The sequence below is a fragment of the Haliaeetus leucocephalus genome, unplaced genomic scaffold (assembly GCF_000737465.1).
Source record: "Haliaeetus leucocephalus isolate CR32 unplaced genomic scaffold, Haliaeetus_leucocephalus-4.0 Scaffold362, whole genome shotgun sequence".
Taxonomy (NCBI): Eukaryota; Metazoa; Chordata; class Aves; order Accipitriformes; family Accipitridae; genus Haliaeetus; species Haliaeetus leucocephalus.
In genome coordinates, this window is record NW_010972798.1 from 5095862 (window position 1) to 5118812 (window position 22951).

The following is a 22951-nucleotide window of genomic DNA, read 5'->3' on the forward strand; positions in this document are numbered from 1 at the left end:
TAGAAAAAGTAGTTTTAATCATATACTGTCATCTTTCAGTTAAGGTATGATCTGAGATGACTATTGATTAATAGTCAAGGTTGATCTTGAAATGAAGCATACATTTTCTTTCCTTGGTTCTTGCCATGTAATTTAACAGTAGCAAAGATACCAGTTTACAAATATTAATGGCTTTAACATAACTGCTTTTTATTATAAGAAAAGGGAATTAATGGCTTCTGAAGGGTTTTGCAGATCTTTAGTTCTCCAACAGCAAAATGAGAAAGTAATATAAAGGTTAATTTTATTGTATAAAACATATGCTTAACACTTCTCCTAGATAACTTATCGCATACTGTAGAAGAAAGTTAAAACATACATTTTTGATAGAAATTAATGCTAAGATTGCTAATATATCTTGATAAATAAGTTGTTACAGATTAATCAATTAAGAAGCCTTAACTGGTGTGAAGCCTTTACCTCCAAAAGATTACTTAAGACTTTTTTTTGTATTTACAAATATCAGAGGTGCTAGCTCTGCTGGATAGCTGTGAACCAACAGCAGCTGCTTCTGCAGGAGTGTTGATAGGCAGGCTCAGATCTATGACTTTGAGTGATGAAGTTTGACTAGAGCCTGAACTTGTGCTTCTGGAGGATCTGAAAGACAAAAAATTAACTCATCAATATACAGCAATCCCTATATCTAAACTAGAGCTTCTAATGGTGGCTTACAATAAAGCCACCCAGCAGCAGTGTTTATTCTAGGTAAAGATCCCCTACAGAGATCGTTGTAGGCATTACCACTAATCACTTAACCTACCTGTAGCAGTGTTAGATTGTAGCTGATTAGGGAAGGGAGCTCACACTAATGAGTGCAAAGTGTGGCTGGAGCTGAAACCTGTGCTTTGATAATGTGAAACCACATTTTAATTAGAGCATAGTTAGCAAAAGTAAATGTAATTGTTGTGCAATTACTGCTTTATTTGAACATAAATGATGCTGAAGTAAACTTAATTGTGTGCTAGAAAAATCTAGTATACTTAAAGGTGGGACTATGTAAGGAGAAAGTTTTTTATAGTGTTCAGGAAGTAGAGACAAGATTGGGAAGACCTTCAGGAGCGAGGAACTCTGTCATTTAGGGACTAATTTTGCTGGTTTAAACTTCAACTTAAAAAAAACCCAAAACACACACAACATTGCTAGCCCTTACCTGGTAGAAGCTAGTGAGTTTTGCGTGGATGGTGATCGAGAACTTTGACTACCGGCAGCAGAAGCAATTGCAGGAAGGTCTAAATTGGACTAGAAAATTTGGAAAAGAAAAAAAAAGTTGACCTAACAGTTGTATAATAGGACTGAGTATATCAGGAGGGTTTATAAATCCTTTGTATTTGAACAGATGTTGAAAGCAGATGAATACTTCTTCCTGTTTTACCATAAGCATAGTTCATTGTTGAATTTAGGAGTTGCCCCTGAAAGGCACTCAGCAGTAGACTAGAGCTATTAGTCAGGATTTTGGTGGCAGTTAACTGGAAAGCTCACCTGGTGAAAGTACATTTGAAAGGGTGTAGTTAAATCAGGATTTGCTTCTAGAACATCAGCTAACAATTTGTCGATGGTTTTGTTGAAGCTTTTCAATTCACGAAGATCAATGTCTCTTTCTTCCTGTGTTTCTGTTTTAGTTTTCTTCAGAGACTGAATTTCTCTGGATAGCCTGGAACACTTAAATATTTTTAAAGTATTGCTATTATGGAAATGCAACTTTTTTTTCAGAAACCTGCTCAGTTTAAATTCTGTGGCTTTAACCATACTACTCTACCACTTTAAAGTTAGAAGTTGTCATTAATAAATATACAAACCTGTTTTGTAACCCTTTCTAGTTTTGGCTTCTGTTCTTCTATGTCTTTGTTCAGCTGCAAAATAAGAGCTTGTTTTTCCTTCTTTTGCTCTTGGAAGAGGGCCTCCTGCTTCAGTACTACATCAAACTTTTTTTCCATGCTCTGCAAATTCATTTGAACAGTAGTTTTAGTTTATAAAGCAGTTCTGATAACCTTTCATTTTTTGTATCACTTTGTGGAAAGGTCTGTTATTGCTACTACTTGCTTCTAAATGTAGCTCAAGCAATTAGTCCTAATGATAATTCAAAACTTTCTGCCTGTCAGACTGTTTAGTGGAGAGACACCTGGATAAAGAGACCACTAGGTAATTTACATATCTTAAAAAAAAAAATTAAAAGTTTTCTTAATGAAGTTAAAGTATGTATTTTCAGATATGCCTCTGAGTAGTGTCTACAAACAATTTTAGTGTCTACAAACTTAGCAGTGCAAGCTATCCTAAGAAAAATAACATTGTTTCCCATGGGAAGCGATGGATACCTTTGACTGGAATGAATAAAATCAGCTCTGTAAGGGTGGCTCTGTTTTAAATAAGTAAGTAAGGCATACCCTTTCCTGCCTTTTTAACACCTCATTATATCCCAAGACTTACTCCCTAATGAAGATATGTGTCCCTCTTCTTCCATTTCAGAGACATAAGGTAAGGTATATGTCCTGTGGGGGTAGCATAAGCAATAGGAATGTTTGTTGACCTATAGCCAGTGACTCAGGACTCAGAATAATCTAATCATGTGGGATATAACAGGGTGCCTCTGCTTTCCTCTGCCTAAAAAAATTTTAACTAATATCTCACACATCAGAGTTAAGTGTTGTTATTAAGGGCCAAGCAGGCTTTTTGATAATAAGGGGAACCAAGAGTAAGTCCTTAATGTGGAGCCTGAACACAAGGTATCCTTTACCTGCAGTTAGTGCTCAGCCTGCTAAGTTAAGAGTGAGCTAGCTTTCTTTAGCTAAGTTAATAGTTTAAACTGAAGCACTCTTAATGCTAATAAAACAGAATATGCTATCCTAGAAAAATCCTGGGACCTAGATGCCAGGGGACACAAGATGTGTGGATTTTAATCTCTGCAGTATGGCAGGATGATCCAACATCGTGGCGTATGCTACACAAAAACACAACTGCTGTCTTGGATGCCAGAACAGAGCATCTGTCAGCATGCATCTGGGATTTTAAAACTTCTAGCTCTATGTGACCGAAAAGCCTGGTTTCACTGTGATTCAAGAAAATCCAAATAAGCACTCCATTTTTTTAATGGAGCATTCTAAAAAATCATATCCATTCATACAAACCATAGGATATAAAAGCAAATGGGCAAAAATTTGTCCCAGAATTTCCTATTCTTTCAATAGGATGGTTTGCATGGATTTAGCTACATACTGCAGCCTTGTCCGTTTGACCAGAACTTTTGCTTGTACTATACCTGGAGGTTTTCCTGAAGTTCTTTGATTTGTCTTCGTTTGTATCTGTATTTTTCATCAGCAGCCCTCTTCTCCTCCTCTAGTTTCAATTTTTCCTCGTATTCTTCGCCTGTGATCCCAAACAATGAGGTAGCATTAATGCTGGACAAGCAGTATATACAACTCAATTTTCACTTTTAAGTTGCACTTTAAAGTAACTGCATCACAGAGTATTAATATGTTAGTGTTGGGAGTATTACAGATACCTCAAGGTTATAAGTTGTTTTTTTTAAATACTCCTAATTCCAAATCACTATGAAAAAGTAATTGGCTTGATGAGAGAGAATTATTTAAGAGCTACTGTTTCCAGAGCCAGCAGAGGGCATAAAAGTTTAATAAAATATTTTCTAGAATTGAGTTTATGTAATTTCTCATGGTGATGCTTTTTGTTTAGCTTATAAAGAAAGTTCCACTGAAGGAGAACAAGCTTATGAAGTCTACACGGCAACAGAAAGAACAAATGAAGACACTTTCCAGAATTCTGAGGAATTTCCAGTATCTAAAGACTTGTAGTTAGGTAGTCCATATTTTAAAATCTGCTCATGCTACACTAAAATAGTGCAGCTTAAGTTTTATAGTTCCTTATGTTCCCAGATTGCAGGTTACCAATTCCGCCCCCTGCCGAAAATCAGAGATAATGACGGTGTAAGCTAAGGGATCAGTCTTCATCACTAGAGCACCTGTACCAAAGCTGCCTGTGTAGTTGCTCTGGGTACAGTTTTATGCCCAAGCTGTCTCGGTCTACCACGAGGCAGCCAGCAGTGGCACAGCTTGTCCTGCTTCTGTAATTTGAATTGGTAGCTGTGTGTGATGCAGCATTACACAGAGCAAGTAGTACAAAAAGCACTGTGCAAAGTTTTATCCACTAGACTTACTTACATACTTCAGTGGGCACTCCTCCTAGTAATGACTTTTTTGTCCCCATTAATCATCTTTATGCTTTGCCTCTTCTGACTGCTCCTACTTATGACTATTTATAAAATTTATATAGGTTTAGAGATTTTCTAGAGATTTTCACATAAATTGGGTAGAAGAACATAAATATTAGTTAATTACACCTTGCTGCACTTTCTTCTGTGCTTATTCTGTGGAACTATTCACAGTAGCATGTGAATTACACTCCCTTTTGCTACTACCAGTTTAGTCTCTCTCCATGATTCATTCTTTTGTGCCACGGAATTTCCCCACTATATACCCGAGTTATAGCATCATCTGTAACACACAGCCAATAATAATTTCTATTTTACATACTTGTCTCGGTAACTTCCTTGAAAGAGTTTCGGTAATTGCTGTTGCAGTTATTAAGTACGCACAAAGTGTTTCCCAGAGCTACAATTTCTTTTTCAGCTTTGCAGATCTTTGCATCTAAATCATCACCTTCACGTTGAAGTGCTTCCTTTTCCTGTGCAGCCTGAAAATAAAACTGATATTTTAGGTGACTGCATGCATGCTGAAAATACTAGAACAATTACACAGGGAAAAAAAAACTCTGAAATATTTAGGGGGTTAATATTTATGGGGCTTATCTGTGTTGTCAGGCTTGAACTGAGATTTGAGTTACCAGCTAATTAGGAGGAGTAGTTATTTACAGTATTGGAAGTTCTTTGAGGTATTTCATCCACATGCATTTAACTGTAGGTATCTGCCTTTCCATCTAAGCTCACAAAGTCCCGATTAGCAATAGCCACCCTGTGTACAAGCAGTTTCCACGCTTTGCACTGCTCACAGGAACTGCAGCACATGCTTCACATTTGTTTCCTTTACCCACAAAATCCAAGTAAGAGTTGAGATTGTACATTATATAAAACTGTAACAAGAGTGTTAAAAATCATACAAGTTTGTCTAGGAATTACTCACTTGAAAGTCTTCATTTATCTGATCAGTGAGATTGAAGAAACACAGCGAGCTGGTGAATTATTTTCTATAGCCCCTCAGAAAAGCTGATACAGTGAAAAGATGTCTATAATTGTAGAGGGTATACACCCACAGTGACCACAAAGCTTTTACTGAGGGTCTTCTGCTGTGCTGGATCTCACAGTGGCACAAATACTGTCACTAAGAAATTTAACACTTACTTAAGAATCAGAAAAAGATGGCCTTCAGAGTCAACATCACAGCTAGAAGCATTTTGCTTTACGAGAAAATCAGAGAATGTGTGTAGATCAAAAATAATAGATTCTTGTTCTAGACTCAGGGTATTGCCTTATGGATAAAGACTGATTCCTGCTGCTGCCCATCTCCCCACCCCCCCCAAGGAAAAGCTGAAGTATGCATAGGTGATTGATAAGTAAAAGGGGAAAGTTGACATTCTTGAAGGTATAAATGCCATATGGTAAAATAAATACCTAAAAATAACTCTGAAGGGTAGAAGAATTTAAGATCGTGTAAGACTCTGATAAACTTGCTTTCAGTTTATAGTAGATTACCACATGACCACTACTTCTTGGGTCTTTGTAAATTAACGGGCACTGAAGTGAAAATCTTCAAACTGCTCAAAATTAAGGCTCCACTGACAAGGACTGACCACAGAGATTCATGTGAAATTGCAGCATCATTTAAATAACCAGTGTCAGATAATGTAAAACAATTGGACTGAAAGTAAGCAGCAGGCAAGGAGGTTGTCTTAGTTACCTGAATAGAGCCCAGGGAAACCCATAGCTTAAATACTTGAATTATAGTGAATTATGTTAATAAAATACCTTAATTACATAGTAGGTATGAGTTTTCTCCTCTTCTCCTTCAGGTGGCATCATGACAACAGTAAGAATTTCATATCTGCATCTCAGTTTATCAATTTTATTTAGGCGATCTTGAAATTCAGCACTGATTTATTTTGGGAAAAAATAAACCGGTTGAGAAAGCGTGCATATGTGGTAGCATTTTGTGGGTAGTTCTTGCTACAGCAGTTTAAGTTACTGGTGTTATTCCAGCAGTCTACCCACGTACCAGGAGGCAGGCAGGGCAGCAGTTGTGCTGTTACTGGTTTTTGTTGCTTTCTGTATTCTCCCAGCCACAGACATCTGTTTTTCTGATTACCTGCACTTCTCTTGCAGTTCTAAACTGAGTGAAATTTATTTTCATATTCCAGATCACTGCAGCCTGGGAGGATGTGCCACAGTGCTCCCCCAAAATTTTTAAACGTTTGGTATTTAAATCCTACAGCTGCACAAGCTGCCCCCTGCTGGTATTATCTTAATATTGCTACTACTAGATGAGCATAAGCAACAGTAGGCAACAACCCCAAATCAAATTACATGAAAGTATCAATTAGCTGTGTAATTATCAAAGGAAAAAAGCCACACAGTCGGTGAGCAGTTAAGCTTTAGTCACACCAAATCACTCTAATTTCCTATTGTGTGGGGTGTGGTTAGCAGAGGAGTGAATAAAAAGCCTGCCAGATTTCAGCAGTTCAGCTGCTGAAGCGTTGATTTTTGGCTGGATATAGATACTGGGGTTTCAGAGCTAAAACTGTCCCAGATACTTTGCACTGATTATTACAGAAGGGAAAAGTTATTTCATACGTGGTTGCTTTATAGGAGGGTACATACATAATTCAGAAGAATTAATTTTGTTATATATAGGACACATAATGGAGAGCTCATTTGTTAAAAAGGCAAAATAACCCAAATCAAACTGACTTAATGTATCAGTCAAAAAAATCACAATTTTATCAAGCAGTTTGGAGTAAACCCTCTTTAAAAGCAACTTTTCTGTTTTAAATATTTTCTTGTAGCTCCAGACACACTGATTTCACATTTCCTGATTACTTTGAAAAATGCATATGACATTCACTTCAAAAAGATGTCTGCAACTGAGGTTTCATCTCAGTACTGTAGAGGATCACCACTAACAGAATAAACAGTAATCTCTTGTTCACCGAGTTGTTAAAGCTGTAGGCTGGATTTCAGAGAAGGGATCTCTTGCTAGCCTCAACTGTCTCAGTATGTAACTTTGAGCATGATTTATTTCATCCTCAATGTCTCCAATTGGTGAAATTGCATAAAATAAATACTTCTCTTTTTCAGTAAGTCCCCACATAAAATATACTCAATAAAAGTTACAAATTTTACTTATATAAGAATAGTTACCTTACGCGTTGCCGTTCCTGATCCACAAGTCTTATCTGGGAGTCCAGCATTGCCTTATGAATCTTAATTTCCTCAGTTCTTTCTGCTATGGCTTTCTTTAACTCCAATTTCTGTTTTTCCAGTGTTAGAACTTTCTCTGTCTTATTACACAGAATATCTCTAAGACGGTTCAATTCTAGTTTTAAGAGATTATCTTCAACCATCATCTCCTAATAAATCCAGAAAGGTCTCAAAATAAGAAAGCATCATTTTTAATTAACACATTTATAACAATAAGTTAATAATTCTTTATAAAGCATTATTTTATCTTTTATATATATAACCACAAGACTTACTCTGCTCTGCATTTAAAAGTGTTCTCCATCTCTCATTAGCAGGCAAACACTTCGAATCATTTAAAAAAAAAAAAAAAAAAAACCCCTCTTTTGGCCCCCAAACTGTGTACCATTGCTCTGAGTTCTTTTATGCCATCAGCTTCTTGCTTTTGTTCCCCTGAATTTCACCCCCAAAGAAAAGTTCCAGGTTAGGGAGAGTTTTCATTGAGGAGCAAGTGCACCAGTTAAGTCGATAGCAAAACTGCCCCGTGCTACTTAGACCCTATATTGTTTTACTACCTTAGTGCTTCTTTTAGGAAGGCTAGAGCTTATTCTAGAGCTAGAGGAAAAAATGTGCAGTAATTAGAGGACTGGAAACTGTTTTTTTCTGTTTATCAAAATATGGGAAGAAAGACTTCCATTTGATTTCTAATATCTTAAATCGGAACGTAGATAGATCCAAACCATCTGCTGGAAAAAGCCCCGCAATTTAATAACAAAACTGTGCCAAACTCATTAGTTGGCACTGCAGATGGAGAAGAAAAAAATCAGTGCTAGGTAAAGATGTCCTTGACTAGTAAATACATCTTCTATTTTAAAGGCAATCATTTCTCAGAAAAAAAACCCCACCCCACACTGACCAGATAGATACTGTGATATAAGTAGTGTGTGATTAAATTGATAACCCAGATAAACTTTATGCTACATACACAGGAGAAGCAACACTTTGCCTAGTAAGATAATAGGGACGAAAGTGACTTCAAAGTTTGGGAAGGAAGGTGTAAGTCAAGAAACTATAAAGGGGGTTCTTATGGATGTAATGATGTAGCACTGTGGGAAGCAGACAATGGCCTTCAGATCAAGTCATGAATTTATGTGTTTTAAAAAACAAACAAACAAACATGTCCTGTATTAGTAAAGTTGCAAAATAATACTGTACCTGCTTAATGGCTTTAGCTTTTTTTAACTCCTGATCGGATCTCTCATTGAAAAGATTTAGTTCATTCATCTTGATCATCATAGCACTTGTTTCTTCTCCTGTCTTATCCATTGCTCTCCTGATGAAATGGACATCATTCTGTTTCCAAATAAGTTATGTTTAATTTATTTCAGTGTCATGGTTTAACCCCAGCCAGCAACTAAGCACCACACAGCCACTCACTCAATTCCCCCCCACACCCAGTGGAATGGGGGAGAAAAATTAGGAAAAGAAGTAAAACTCGTGGGTTGAGATAAGAATGGTTTAATAGAACAGAAAAGAATAAACTAATAATGATAATGATAACACTAATAAAATGACAGCAGTAATGATAAGAGGATTGGAATATACAAAGGATGCACAATGCAATTGCTCACCACCCGCCAATCAACACCCAGTTAGTCCCTAAGCAGCGATCCTCCCACCATCCCCACTCCTCCCAGTTCCTATACTAGATGTGACATCACACAGTATGGAATACCGCTTTGGCCAGTCTGGGTCAGCTGCCCTGGCTGTGTCCCCTCCCAACTTCCTGTGCCCCTCCAGCCTTCTCACTGGCTGGGCATGAGCTGAAAAATCCTTGACTTCAGACTAAACATTACTTAGCAGCAGCCGAAAACATCAGTGTGTTATCAACATTCTTCTCATACTCAACTCAAAACATAGCACTGTACCAGCTACTAGGAAGACAATTAACTCCATCCCAGCTGAAACCAGGACATTCAGTGAACGTAGTTTGCACCAAAAGCTACCAGTTCATTTTAAATGAGATATTTTGAAGTCCTGGAACCAGCAACCATGATCATCTTTTGTCCATATCTGCAAACAGTGCCTAGAGCACTGCAGTCCTCATGCAGAGTGCTGTTGCAATATTAATGTCATTATTTGTTTCATTGGGAGTGTAGTAATTGTTATTATACAATATAGCTCTTTCAGTCAATAAGGCAGTTCTAATACAATCATGTATTTTGGCCTAGGTAAAAAATAAAAAATAATAATAAAAAAAAAAATCTCCTGGCATGTCTGACCATGACTTTGATGTTTGTAGTTCATCTTCATAAAACCATCTGTCATTGATAATACTCCAGAGTATGAATAAATTCCTGGAGATGTGTTTCAATGTTTGATCATACTCACTAGTCAAATTTTGCATTGCCTCAAAACTGAAGTGTGGGCACCAGTTGCCCAACATTAAACCTTGTTATTGCATGGGTCTCCAGTTAAAGGGCTCTCCTATAAGCAGCTTCTTCCCCTCTCTAAATCGATCAATTTTTTTCTTAACTAGCACTTTGAGAAACCAGTTGTGATGTTTTATTAAAAACCTGACTTTAGCCTTGTATGGTTTCTATTTGAAAAGAGGTTTCAAAACATGCTAAAATGTAGCTGATTAATAAAAAAATACATTACCTATAAAAAGAAATTATAAATTGGCTACAGAATAACTGACTGGTTCATTTCTACAAGAAAGGCAAGTATATTTTTTAAAGAATTAGTGATGGTCACTGGATAGTGGAAAACCAGAGAACAAGCATGTATATGCAAAAATCTCACATGGGAATAAAGACAGAAAAACAGTATTTCTGAATTACGTATCAGGATGTGGTCAACTAACTCAAATACGGTCCCTTCAATTCAGTAATGTTACTTTGTACAATTTTAAACACAACTCTAATTTTATGAAAAATATAAAGGCAAGTAGTAGCATCACAGAATAACATTCTCCTATTTCTATATGGTCCTAACAATAAATTCAGACATTTGCAAGCAGCCTGTCACATCTTGAAATGAAAGCTAAGCTCGCCTGACCAACATTTCAATGCTTGTCTTCCTGCTAAAGTGCCTCAGGTGTGCAGCAATGACCTATTTTTCTGGAAGGTATAGGGAACGTATGAAGTTTTCCACATACGTTACACAAAGTTCAGGTATCTTTTAATCTAATACCAAGTTATTAATTAATAGGACAGTATCTAATTAAATCACTGAGATTTCTAGATGTTACATGGTCAACCTGATGTTCTGAGGAAGTTACCTCAAGTTTCTTGTACTGCGCATGTAAAACATCATATGCATTTTTCTTTTCTTCTAAGGTTTTCTTAAGTTCAGCAACTTTTGCTTCCAAAACTTGTTTTTCATCTGCATTAACCTCTCCTTCTAACCGTGACAGACGTCTCTGTACTTGCTGAATATAAAAATCCTGTTAAAATAATTTTTAAGAGAATTAATAGTCTGAGATAAGCAATTATAGCCTTCCTATAAAGCTAAAACACTGGATATAAACTTGGATCTAAATGTTGGCTTTAGGACAGTCACCCAATTAAGCTATTGTTTTATAATAATTTATGGCTTATAGACCTCATTAGCAAAATATTCTTAGATGACTGATGTGCAGTGATGGTTCAGGAGTAATCTTCTAGAAGAGTAACAAAGCATACTCAGCACAGTCTGCTGTAGGGAGGCTTACAGCGGAGTTGCCATCTTGCTGTTACCAGCGGATGCTGATATAAAAGAGCAAATTTTCAAAGTGGTGCATAGGAAATATGCACAAAATCCAATTAGTAAATAACAGGATTTTGGCATGTACCTCTTGTATTGCTTTAAAAATTTACCCTGAGGTGTCTGTGGTTCAGAGGGATCAAAGAAAAGAGCTAATTTGAGAAATTAGTGGGAAAAGCAGCAGACCCTGGGTCTGCTGCTTTTGCCAAGTACATAATGTAGGTGATACTACAGCAAGTTTCAGTTATTTCAATTTTACCCATACATCTTGAGACAGAAATAAATTACGACTTCAAATTAAACTGCATGGCATTTCCACAATGGTAAGATGTTGGCAAAGATTATAGAACTCAAGCAATTTACTCTCATTAGACCAAAGAAACAATCATAGTATGAAAGTACATTAATATTTTACCTGGTTATATATTAATTCTTGTTGTTTTAATGCATCTGCATCAAGTCTGTGCAGTCGACTCTGAAGATTTTTAAGTGATGTTCGACATCCCTCAATTTCTGCTAGAACACACTTCTCCTTATCCTTCTGCACCTTTAACTCTTGAGTCTTCTTGAAAAATAGTTCTTTTAACTGGTTCATTTCTGTTTCTTTTTCCTGGTGGCAAAGTAATCATTAAGTAGTAATTAATCACATAAGTAATTTCTGAAGAATTATTTGCCTTTATTAATCATACATAGGAAGATTAAAAAATTTCAATACTATATCCATTAATATGAACACAGACTTTCATAGGTCTTCAGAATGGTTGGCAAGAAAAGTCTTTGACTTAAAGTGGGGTTTGGTTTTTTTTTTTTAACTTGGATCCTACCCTACTATTGCACGACTTTTTTTTTCCCCATTATGGGAATGCTACTAAAATTCCTGTCATCCTTTTAAAAAAAACCCTCCCTTATTGCTTCTAGTATATGTGAGTATTTGAAGAAATATAATACAAAGCTTTTCAATGGTTTATTAAAACTTGTAACTCTGTGTGTGTGCACACATGTATGTACATATGTGTGCTTATGTAAGTTGGAATAATTTTGTTTGAAAAATTAATTACACATTTTAAAATCACGTCCTTGTTCTTGGAGGTAAGTTGCCATTAACAACTACATCAGTGCAGTAAATGAGGTTATAGTAGGGTCTGTTATAATAAGACAATGCTGAACATTTCAGGTAACCTGAAATGCACTGAAAAAGAAAAAAATCAGGTTATTTTCTTTTTATAAGCCTAACAAGACAGACAACTTTATTCTTTCCCTCCCCCAAAACCCAAAGACCTTCCAAAGCTCAGGCCATTCAGCATGCTTGTTTCCTGTAAGGTACATCCTTAAAACGAGAAATGTGGCATCACATTCTGCTGCCTTTGACAATCCTGTTCCAAAAGACTCATTACATTTAGCACAAGTCTGGTACAGAGTTTGAAGATGCATATTTAAATTAATATAGCAAAACACCTTAGAATTCACTTTTCTACACTGATTAAAAATGTACTTATTCTTGATTTTTATACGTATACATTGTGAAATTTGCTTGTGAACCAACTTGCTGGCTTTACTAATGGTGAAAGATAATGAACTCTTGGAGAAGGAGTTAAGTTATCACATTCAACCAAACAGAATTTTTTTTTGTAGTTGAACTTGCTGTAAGAGCAATTCCAAATCCAAAACTCAGGAAGTAAAAAGCAGGTATAAGTTTAATATTGAATTGTTACAGCCTGTAGCATTTTACACCAATGTCACTGGGCTTTGGATCATGCCTGAACAAAGGAATTTAATTGCAGAAGTAAACTGGTTTTATGCATGTGCCCAATTCTGAGCTGTATTTCTGAAGCTAATGACAATGACGAATTCATCTGCTAAAACTGGATCACAATTTGACCTTCATTTTCAAGTCTTTCATGCATATCTAAATTCATTTATTTAATAGAAATTATTTCTCTCTAAGTGAGGTTGTTAATAAGATATTCAATAAGCTTCACCATGCAACAGTGTTTTGCCACAGATCGAAGAGGGAGAAGTATCACAAAACTAAAGCGCAAAACGGTGACATTTCATCCACATTGTTCCTGTAAATATCTCTTCACAGTAAATTAATAGATGCAGCAAATAGCCATGTGTGTCTAATGGTGATGGAAAGCATGCTTCTGACTAATACATTACAGACATTGTTCAAGAACAGTTCATCCTAGTTAAAATATTACCCTGAAGCTGTGGAGCTGCCAAGCTCAATGTCATCTTAGGTTATCCGCCACAGATGCAAGTAGAGAAACCCTGCTAATGGTTTAGCCACCCTGGTAACAGTCTTAAGGGGAAGCAAATAAGGTTTTAATTTTAATGAAATGTTGTATCATTCCAACTTGTTTTCAAATTATCTGAAAAACCAAAATGGTAAGCAAGGCCTGTAATTTAAGAAACTCTCTATAAAGGAAAGACATCCGCTCTCTAGTTTCTGTATGTATATTTAAAATGTATAGTTAATGCTTGTAGAGGTAAAAAGTTTGAAAAATAACACTCAGACTATGGCAAGGGATTATTTCACATACATGCTACAGGAAACACAAAATAGGGGAAAAAAAGACTATACAGCTGTATGCACAGATACAGCTTTGCTGTCACTTTGTGTGGGAACACCTGCTGTCACATTAATTTAACTTGATCATCTTACAGTAAAGAAAGCTTCAGCATATCCAGTACTCAATTGTCCAGCAAAATGTAAAAAATATTTGTATCAAGTTCAGTCAGAAGCTAAGTAGTACAATACTTTAAGAGAATTAGTAGCAAAGTGACAAAACAGTAGAAAACATTTTCTGAAACGCAGGAAAGTTCAGATGATTGCATTACAACATTGCATTTATTCAAAATCCCTTTGCAGTTCATCAGATGATAATGAATTAGGATACTTTTATTCCTATACTTTATTTGCAACATAAAAAGTGGGGTTTGAATTAAAAAATAAAAAGTATTTTCAGACATGTTACAAAAATAGTCGCTATGTTACAGCTTCCCAGATCAAAATCTTTATTCATCATGAAAATGAAATCTAAAGTGAGCCAGTAATCACTTAACAGTCCACAAATTAGGTGTATCAGAGTATCATGTAATAGAATTAAAATAATGAACAGGAGACTAGGCCAGCCAAATCTGATTAAAAGATTTCAAAATCTTTTTTAATCCCAGTTTGCCAAAATCATTGCTCTTTGCAGGTTTGTAAATTATGGCGGTGTTTTACAAAAGCCAAGAAGTTTTCAGTGGTAATGTTACTGAAAAATCATCCTGACAAGACTGGCTGCTTAACAACCTTAATGATGGGAAACTGATAGAAGTTCAAGTATCCTTGCTCCTCAGCAGCCCATAAACCAGAATGTTTGGAGACATGAACTTCCAGAAGAGCTAAGCAAAATACAAGATTTTGGAATTTTTCAGTATTGTTACAAAGCAGAAGCAAAACATTACTATATCTTTGTAACAAAATTTGCCACATTCCAGTAAATAACTTTTATTTCAATTTAGCCAAGAAGTTCTAAGTAGCTTTTTAGCTGCTGTCAGAGGTAAAAGCCCTGTTCAGTACACTGATGCAGTCAGAATACTGGTTTTGTATCTCATCTGTACAATGGGAGTTCCAGTATCCTATGTTAATATATGGGGACACCATCTTCTGAATTACTAGGACCACTTGTTTTCCTCCAGAGTTTTCCCAACACAGATACTGATGTATCTACATGCATGTTACTTCATCATTTGATGAAATAGCTACATGTCATATTAATACTTACATTCCTTTTTAATCCATAAATGTTTGTTCTAGATACAGCTTGCAAATTCAAATGAATCCTCATTTGCAGAAACCATGAAAAACATTTTACCTTGACATTTTTTTCTTCTTCCTTTAGTATTTCTTCCATCCTCAAAGCTTTGTCTTCTGAACTGAGTGTCTCCTCAGTCACAAGCTTCAGCTTATTGGAAAGACTTGCATTTTTTTCTTTAAGAAAGCTTAATCTAAACAAAATTACATAATTTAACAAGTTAAATGTACATTGCATATACAACACTGCCAAAACCAAGCAGCATTCCTTACTGAGCAGTTGACTAATAAAGCAGGCTAAACTTGAACATATGATAACCAAGGCCCTAAAGGGTGTGAAAAAATCGGTTAAAAACAAGGATTACCAGGACTATTTCCTAAATTGTCCAGTGCCAGAACCTATGCAGGACATGAAGTAACCAGAAAGTTGGAGGCTTTAGTCATCAACATTATTTAAGGTTCTTTGCTAGCTCAAGGATTTGATTATATTACTAATCCTTACAAATGATGTTTTTAAAGGTTTGTTTCTTACCTGGCTTGTTTTTTCTGAATTTCTTTCTTCAGGTTGGTTACTTGTGTTCTCAAAGACTCCAGATCAGAAGCAGTTCTGTCCACAGTGGATTTCAAAGTGTCTAGCTAATAAATTACAAAATGGAGCAATAGAGCTCTTGGTTACTTTGGTACATGTTAGGATATTTAAAATGGTAAAGGACCTACATATTGGAAAGTACTCCGCTTCTTTTTAACGGTGTCTTCCAAATGAGAAGCGCTACAAATTCTGAGGTGCTGTAAATCAGCACAGCTAGTAAACTCAGACTAATTTACATAATCTGAATACTGGGACAAAATACTTAAGAATACAGAATGAATTATGAAGGTGCTGTGGGCTGCAATTCTTGTCCAACAGCATCTGTGTAAGTGGAACCATGGTTTTATAGAGCACAGCTGACTGATGAGCATGGATACCCTTATATATCTAATAAATATTTTTAATTCAGACTTTGTTGGGTACATAAAATCATTTTGGTTAAGATAAAGGAGCACTGTGTCAAAACACACAGACATTTAATTTGGTAAAAAATACATGACAACATACAGTCATTAAACAGGATAGGAATACTTTACAATCAGTAGCTCATTAGTCTTCACAGTGTCACTTAACAGTGTAAGTGTAATTGTCTTCACTTTCACAGATACAGAAACCTGATCAAGGGTATACATAGCAGGTCTCTCTTTCTGTACCAGAATGAGAAACTGGGAGGTCACAAGCTGTCAGTTGAACTCCAAGTCTGTTTCTTTCCTTGTTTCTCACTTGGATGCCACAGATGTTCTAACATCTAATAACGGCAGACTGTTCTCATTATCACATTATGTAGTATTACTTATGAAACACTTCAAGCAAGAGTCTCACAGCTTAGAGATGAAAACCTACCAATTCTGTGAGCCCTCAAGTTTGCATGAATTATAGTGTAATCTAATAGCCTACACCTTGAGCTACCTACAGTTTAATTAGGATACCAGTTTATGAACCACCTGCTACAGAAAAGCTATCCAAAGTTAAGGCAACAGCAGATGCAGGTGTTTTTTTAAAAATTGCTACGCTTGGAATCTGGAAGAGATTCCTCTCATGTTTATACAATACTGCAGTCTACATATGCTGAAGGCAAGACACTTCCTTCTGAAGCATCTAATAGTGTTACACCATTTAAGAGAAAATTCATCCATTTTATACAAACACAACAGAATACAAGCTAATCTCTTCACCACTGTCAATGAAAGGATTAAGTTGAGGGTTCAGACCCCAATAATCATGAGTAGACTGAGAAGAGCAGACATTTTGTTGAATTATTAAGAGGCTAGTCTAAAACCAGAGAAAAGCAAATTCTATTCCAGTATTTCCTCCATCTAGTCAAAAGTTAGAGTTTCAGTCTGTTTTTCTGAACTGTTTGGTCATCCTTACCTCATCCTGCAGCTGAATGCTATAACTATCCTGAGTTTGATACTCATTTCGGAGGCTGGTAGCTTCCCGCTCAGCAGAAGAAATTTTCTTTTCATATTCCATATTATTAAGAGTTTCATTTACCAAAAAGGAAGTCTTCTCTTTCAGCACAATTTCTTTCTTTCTGATCTCCTGTTTTATCTCTGTTATAAGCTATCAGGATAAAAACATTGCAGATTTGCTTGCATTAGTTAAGATGCTATTAGATTAATAAAAGGTATGACCAGAAGATAGACTATGAACACTACTCTGCATGAGACAGCCCAGTTATCACATCATTCTTAAATTACTTTATTCCACCAATACATCACAGCACCAAGTACTACAATTGTTTTGGATTGGAAACTATCAAAATATTCCAATAATTTCAAAAAAACATTACACTATAAACTTGTATGAAATAAAAATAATTTTTGATTGATTGTATAGGGGAAAAAAAACAAGCTATGTGAACGAAACTTCAAATAGACTTGAAACAAAAGAAATGCAAGAGGAAAATTACTAACAGTAGTGATGCTTACTTTAGCAGACAGATTTATAGCTATTCAGTGAAAATTGTGTATTTTGAAAGGTTAAGTAAAAGATTAGCTACTGGGAAAATTATACTGTAGTTCTAATGTTAAAAAAAAAAATCTGTTTACAAAAGCATCAGTAGAACTGTTCTATGGACTACTAATATATGGAAGGTTGGCCAGAGCTGGTTTTTTGTTGTTGTTTTTTTATATCTGTTTGTTGTTTGTTCTTTGGAGGAATCCTCTGACCTGATATACTATGAAATCCAAAATATTTCAGCTAAATTAGACCATTATGTTTTCTGTTTGGTAGTATTTCTTCTGGCTTGTCGTTTCCTATTATCACTTTTTTTAGTGTTATATCTTAAGCCTGTTTAAACCATGTTTCTGCTCAGGGTATATGTAATACCCATATGGGCAACTTAAAGCTGATATTCTTTCAGCAGGAAAATCATATGAGCAGAGCTACGGATTTAGGTAGAGCCTTCTTGTACACGCAATTAGGCTCTTCCCCCGTTCAAAAAAGTCATTGTTACTTTGGAATCCACATTTATAAGATTTTTTTTTTTTCTCTACACTGATCCTTCAAGCTTTTTCTGGTGCATCTGTTCTATTGCCCTACAGAACTTTCTGACGAGTTCACACTTCTCCTGACAAAGCCAGCATAAAATATACTTTATTTGTACCTCTTCCCATTGTACCATCTATGCGTAAGACACTGACAAAACCAAAGACTATATATTTTAGAAACTAATATTAACTTATAATGCCCAACAGGTTCTTTTTTGGATTAGAAGAGTGCTGTCGCTTCTCCCCGTTTGCAGAATGTACTTACAGACCGGTTTTTAACCTTAATGGGATCATTTATCATAATTCTGACATAAATGTTAGTCATGCATTTGTTCACAGAGGTAGAAATGCTAATTCCTTCAATTCTAAACATTCTATTTTCTTTTTTATATTGCAGCCCAGACACAGAATCCCCTCAATGCAGTTGACAGTCCTTACTCTCTAAGCAACAACATTCCATCTTGTTGCTTCTTAGATCAAAGAAAACACTGAAACTGGCATGCTTTGCATTTTCCAACAACCTTGAGATTGAAAATCAAACCTTGCATAGTATCAAGCAGAGCACCATTACTTACACTGAGGGATACAGCTTTCAAAATAAATTCTGAATACTTTTTAGCAATATCTGAACTTTGAAACACCCTAACAAAATAGAGGTAAACACCGAGAACACTGAACATCTAAAAGACCCAATCATTCTATGTGTGAGTGGTAAAATTCTTATCACTATCAGACACAAAAGCAGGCTGATATACTGATATGGATCAGTTACAGCACTTTTACCAAGGCACAATGATCAATCTGTTGATCTCTTTTTTGCATCTGTTGTATTGCATTCTCCCACTGCCTGATGACTTCTTGCCTTTCCTGATGAACTCTGCGAAAATCTTCAGCTGTCTTGTCAAGCTCTATCTGTTTAAAAGAAAGCACCCCCATGATTTCTGATGTTAAAAATTTCACATATAACAAGATAGCTTCAAGAACCTTAAGCACAAACCTGAGCTGCTAACGTTTCTGTAAGCTCATTATCAAGAGCTCTGCGCTTCTGATTTGCTTGCATGGTCAACTTTTCTACTTGAAGGGTTAATGCCTAAAATGAAAGGATATGAAAACATAATGTATTTGAAAACAAATACATAACGTCTTATAAATTCTTAAAGCTCTCCTACAGTTAGGGGTGGAATTCTTGAGGCATCAGTTTTATTGTGTTTTATAGAACAAAAAACTGAGAAATTAACCTCCCAAATTTTTGGTCATACAAGAGGCCATAATCTCTTGTCGGCCCTTGGGACCAGACTGCAGCAAGGCCAAAGCAACCCTCCACTGTGTATAAATGTGTATGTGGTATCCTTATCATCAGTTATTTCACTTTACTCTTCCTACTATGCTGTGTGACTTGCTAATGCCAATGATATCAGTAAGACTATGTAAGCTAAAGTTTTGGGGTTAAGCATTTAATGAGTAAAAATCAAATTTCTCCTCCCTACTTATCTCTAAATTAGTAATGTACTTGAGAACTAACCCTTATAAAGTCTGAACTTGTGACTGGAGTGTCTATTTATACCATCTTTCATCATTCCAGGCAGCTTTACTGAAGTAGCTGTAGTTTGTTCTAAGACAAAGTCAGTTCTAATGGGAAAATCTACACTATTTGTCTGTTACTTGGGATGCATTTTTGATCATAGTCCTCTTCAGTGGCACTGTTTTCTAGACTTTATTATCTATTTGTGCATTTCCTCAGAAAAATTAAAACTTAAATATTATCCAGAGGAACAAACAAATTAATGCCTTGAATTATGCCTTTCACCTTTGGTAAAACCTGTTCTTTCCGACCTTTAAAATGAACACCATATAGAATTGCAATGTTGTGCTAAGTCGAAACAAGTTTAACAGTGCTGTTGTACAAAATCTTGTCTCAGTCTTGCCTGACTTGATAACATAACAAGATCTTCAAATACTAAATGGTTCTCTGTTTTGTTTCTGAAAATTGCTGTCATTTACTTACTCCTAGTTTCCCTTCATCTTGCTGTGCATACTTCTGGATTGTGATAGCATCATTATCTTTACGATTTGATTCCTTTATCCAGCTCTCCAGAACTTCCTCATCACAGTTCATCTGCTGTTTTAAGTTTTCCAACTTCATAGTGGTTTTATTTATAGTATTCTAATAAAATTCAAGATAAATTAAAGGGTTAATATTAAGTGTCTAATATTCTTTGAACAGGAATTGAAACAACCAGTTCAAGTTACTGTAACAAGCTTACACACATCTTCTTGTCAACAGAATTGCTAGGGGTTTTTTGTTAATTGTGTATTATACTTGACAAATGCTAATAGAAGTCCTGGTCTTAAAAAAGAAACAAGACAGTAAGTTACCACAAACTTAAAATTCAAATAATTTTAAACAGAAAACTCAACCTCTGGCAAGATATACCTGTATGTGGGATATTTATTCCACATAATAAACTGATCTGAGGCATCATAGGGTAAAGTTTCTCCCTCACACACTAAGGCCCAGTTCTTAGATCCTTATCCTGTATATGAAATTACAAGTGGCCCCATGTGACTGTAAAGAGTCTTCCTGACACAAATATGAGAGAATCTGGATCCAGTTGAATAGCAAGGATATCTTCATCCTGCTACCCATTCTAAGAGACTGGAGATTACAAACAGACTTAATGAGAAGAGAGCAAATAAAAAAAAAACCCCAAACATAATTTAAATTATTCATAGAAAGAAAAAGAGACAGTTCCATTAAACAGAAAAACACCTGTAATTAGATAGCGTTAGATTACTTTTTTTTTTTAAACACAAGCAAATTTTTGAGCTTGAAATCATGCCCCAAGTTTATTTCATGTAGAGAAGAAGATTTGCCACTAACAATTTGATTTTTAACCATAAAGAAAATACCTGCAAGAATTAACAAGATGGTGATAAGGATGTGTGGCTGTGTATCTGGCATTAAGAACATTAAGAACAGAGGTCTTTCAATATCTAGTTAATGTTTGCCAAGTCTTGACCAGTCTATGCAAGGAGATCCTCAGTGTCACTTTACTTGCCTACACAGGAAAAAGCACATCCACATCATCTATTGCAGTTTATAAGTTTTAACTATAATTAACTATTCTTGACTTATAGTATTTTTTCTGTAAGTGCAAGTGAGGACAAGTCATAAAATTTAATTGCAATACAGGTGTTCTCTTACAAAAATTTTAAGCCTTACTTCTTGACTGTTTTTCTTTTCTCTTAAGGAAACTATCTCATCTTCCAGTCGTTTAATCTCACTTTTGAGACGTCCACGCTCTCTCTCCGCAAGGGCTTTAAAGTGTTGTTCAGTTTCAATTTCATTCTCTCTGGCTTTGTAAAGAGACTAGGGAATAACACAGTTTAGCATTTACAATAAACAAAAGGCATATATCAACAAACCCCCTTTTTTTTACATACAACCAAATCCCAAGTCAGAGATGGTATGATTTTGTCATGTAAATATAGGAATTTTCAGAGCAGCTTTATTGTTTGAATTTTAGTATCTCAAATATATGTATTCTAATACATATACACACCCCAATTGTATTGTGTCAGATATCCACAGATCAACCATTTATAGCCTAAGAACTCAATTCAAAGATTTTTTTCCCCCAAGATTCAGAATCTTAATCCTTCAGCATCAAAATCTTAGCCTCTTGGTCACCAGCAGCTTTATGTCAGGTTCAAGAGGCACAGCAAAAGAAAAAATTTTATTGTTTTGTGCTGAGACAGAACACCACGAGGCTGGCCTATAGCGGTATCTCTATATTGTCTAATCTTTGTGACAAAATTATTTAAGAGGGTTGGGTTTTTTTCCTTCCCTTGCATAATAAGAAATCTATTACTTACTAGACGCTTCTCTTAAGTAGTACGTGCTGTCTATTTAAGTGCAGATTAAAGGTTGAATCTAGCACCAAAAAAAATTAAAAAGATGTTCAGCTGAAGGGAAGTTTCTTAACTTTTTCACCTAGTATATTTCACCTGGAAGAAGTACAGCTTTGACTCAGGACTCTTTAGAAATCTAAACCACCCATTTTGACCAAGTAACTCGGAGTGCAAGCAAAGACTTACACCTTGACCACCCCACTTCATTTTTCAAGTCCATGAATTAGCTTTTCACGAGCTTTTCACAATTAACTCTTGACCATAATAAAGACTATAAATTTGTTTTTCCCTTACACTGATGTTTTATTTTCCTTGACCAATTTTTTCTTATCATCTACAAAAGTCCCCATTCATAAAGAATCCTAAAATGCATCCTTCTCAGCTTTCTTCTAGGTTCGGTCATTTGATCTTGGATGGTCTTTTTAACGACTATCAAATTGTATCACTGAGATCTATAGTTTAACTTTTGTTTCCCGTGGCAGTCCTGGAATAAAATCCTGACAAATCTCTAACAAAGCTGGCAAAAAACAGAGAGACACCAGCCGCAGAAAGACGCTTGGGTTACAGGCCTGCCTGATAAAATGGACCTGCTAGAGGTAGCGACTCACCTGAGTGAAGCTGAACTCTTGTCTTACGTTTTTCAAATGAGATGCCATTGCTTCTGTACGCTCTTCGAAGTCGGCCAACTCATTCTGCAGCTTTACTTTTTCGTTTTGCATCTTCTGCAGCTATTTGAGAGTTAGAATTGTCAAGTAACTATTTTTAGTCAGGCGCTTATTACCCGCAACTATAGCCGCCGCCATTACTAACGGAAAAACGTTAAGACGCACGCACCGCGTTCCTCCAAAGTACTGAAATGAGACATTTCGGGAGAAAATCCCGAGCTTCGCACCCGGCCGCGGGCGGGGCGGGACGGAGCCCCGCGGCGCCCAGCCCGCCGGTACGCCCAGCCC

At 35.9% G+C, this 22951-nt stretch overlaps 1 protein-coding gene across 1 annotated transcript in view; it reads right to left on the reverse strand.

The window, feature by feature from the left end:
* Positions 1-422: 422 nt before the first annotated feature.
* CCDC39 (coiled-coil domain containing 39) overlaps positions 423-22951 on the reverse strand; it is a 22734-nt gene continuing 205 nt past the window's right edge. The window contains exons 2-20 of the mRNA XM_010572932.1: positions 22607-22726; positions 21310-21456; positions 20092-20250; positions 19084-19176; positions 18870-18998; positions 16966-17157; positions 15538-15641; positions 15067-15199; positions 11619-11813; positions 10740-10904; positions 8672-8809; positions 7418-7626; positions 6029-6152; positions 4581-4740; positions 3293-3399; positions 1836-1976; positions 1519-1698; positions 1190-1278; positions 423-636 (exon numbers count right to left, since the gene is read on the reverse strand). Of these exons, the coding sequence (XP_010571234.1) occupies positions 474-636; positions 1190-1278; positions 1519-1698; positions 1836-1976; positions 3293-3399; positions 4581-4740; positions 6029-6152; positions 7418-7626; positions 8672-8809; positions 10740-10904; positions 11619-11813; positions 15067-15199; positions 15538-15641; positions 16966-17157; positions 18870-18998; positions 19084-19176; positions 20092-20250; positions 21310-21456; positions 22607-22726 (2748 nt within the window). The 3' untranslated portion in view covers positions 423-473. The remainder of the gene's footprint in view (positions 637-1189; positions 1279-1518; positions 1699-1835; positions 1977-3292; positions 3400-4580; positions 4741-6028; positions 6153-7417; positions 7627-8671; positions 8810-10739; positions 10905-11618; positions 11814-15066; positions 15200-15537; positions 15642-16965; positions 17158-18869; positions 18999-19083; positions 19177-20091; positions 20251-21309; positions 21457-22606; positions 22727-22951) is intronic.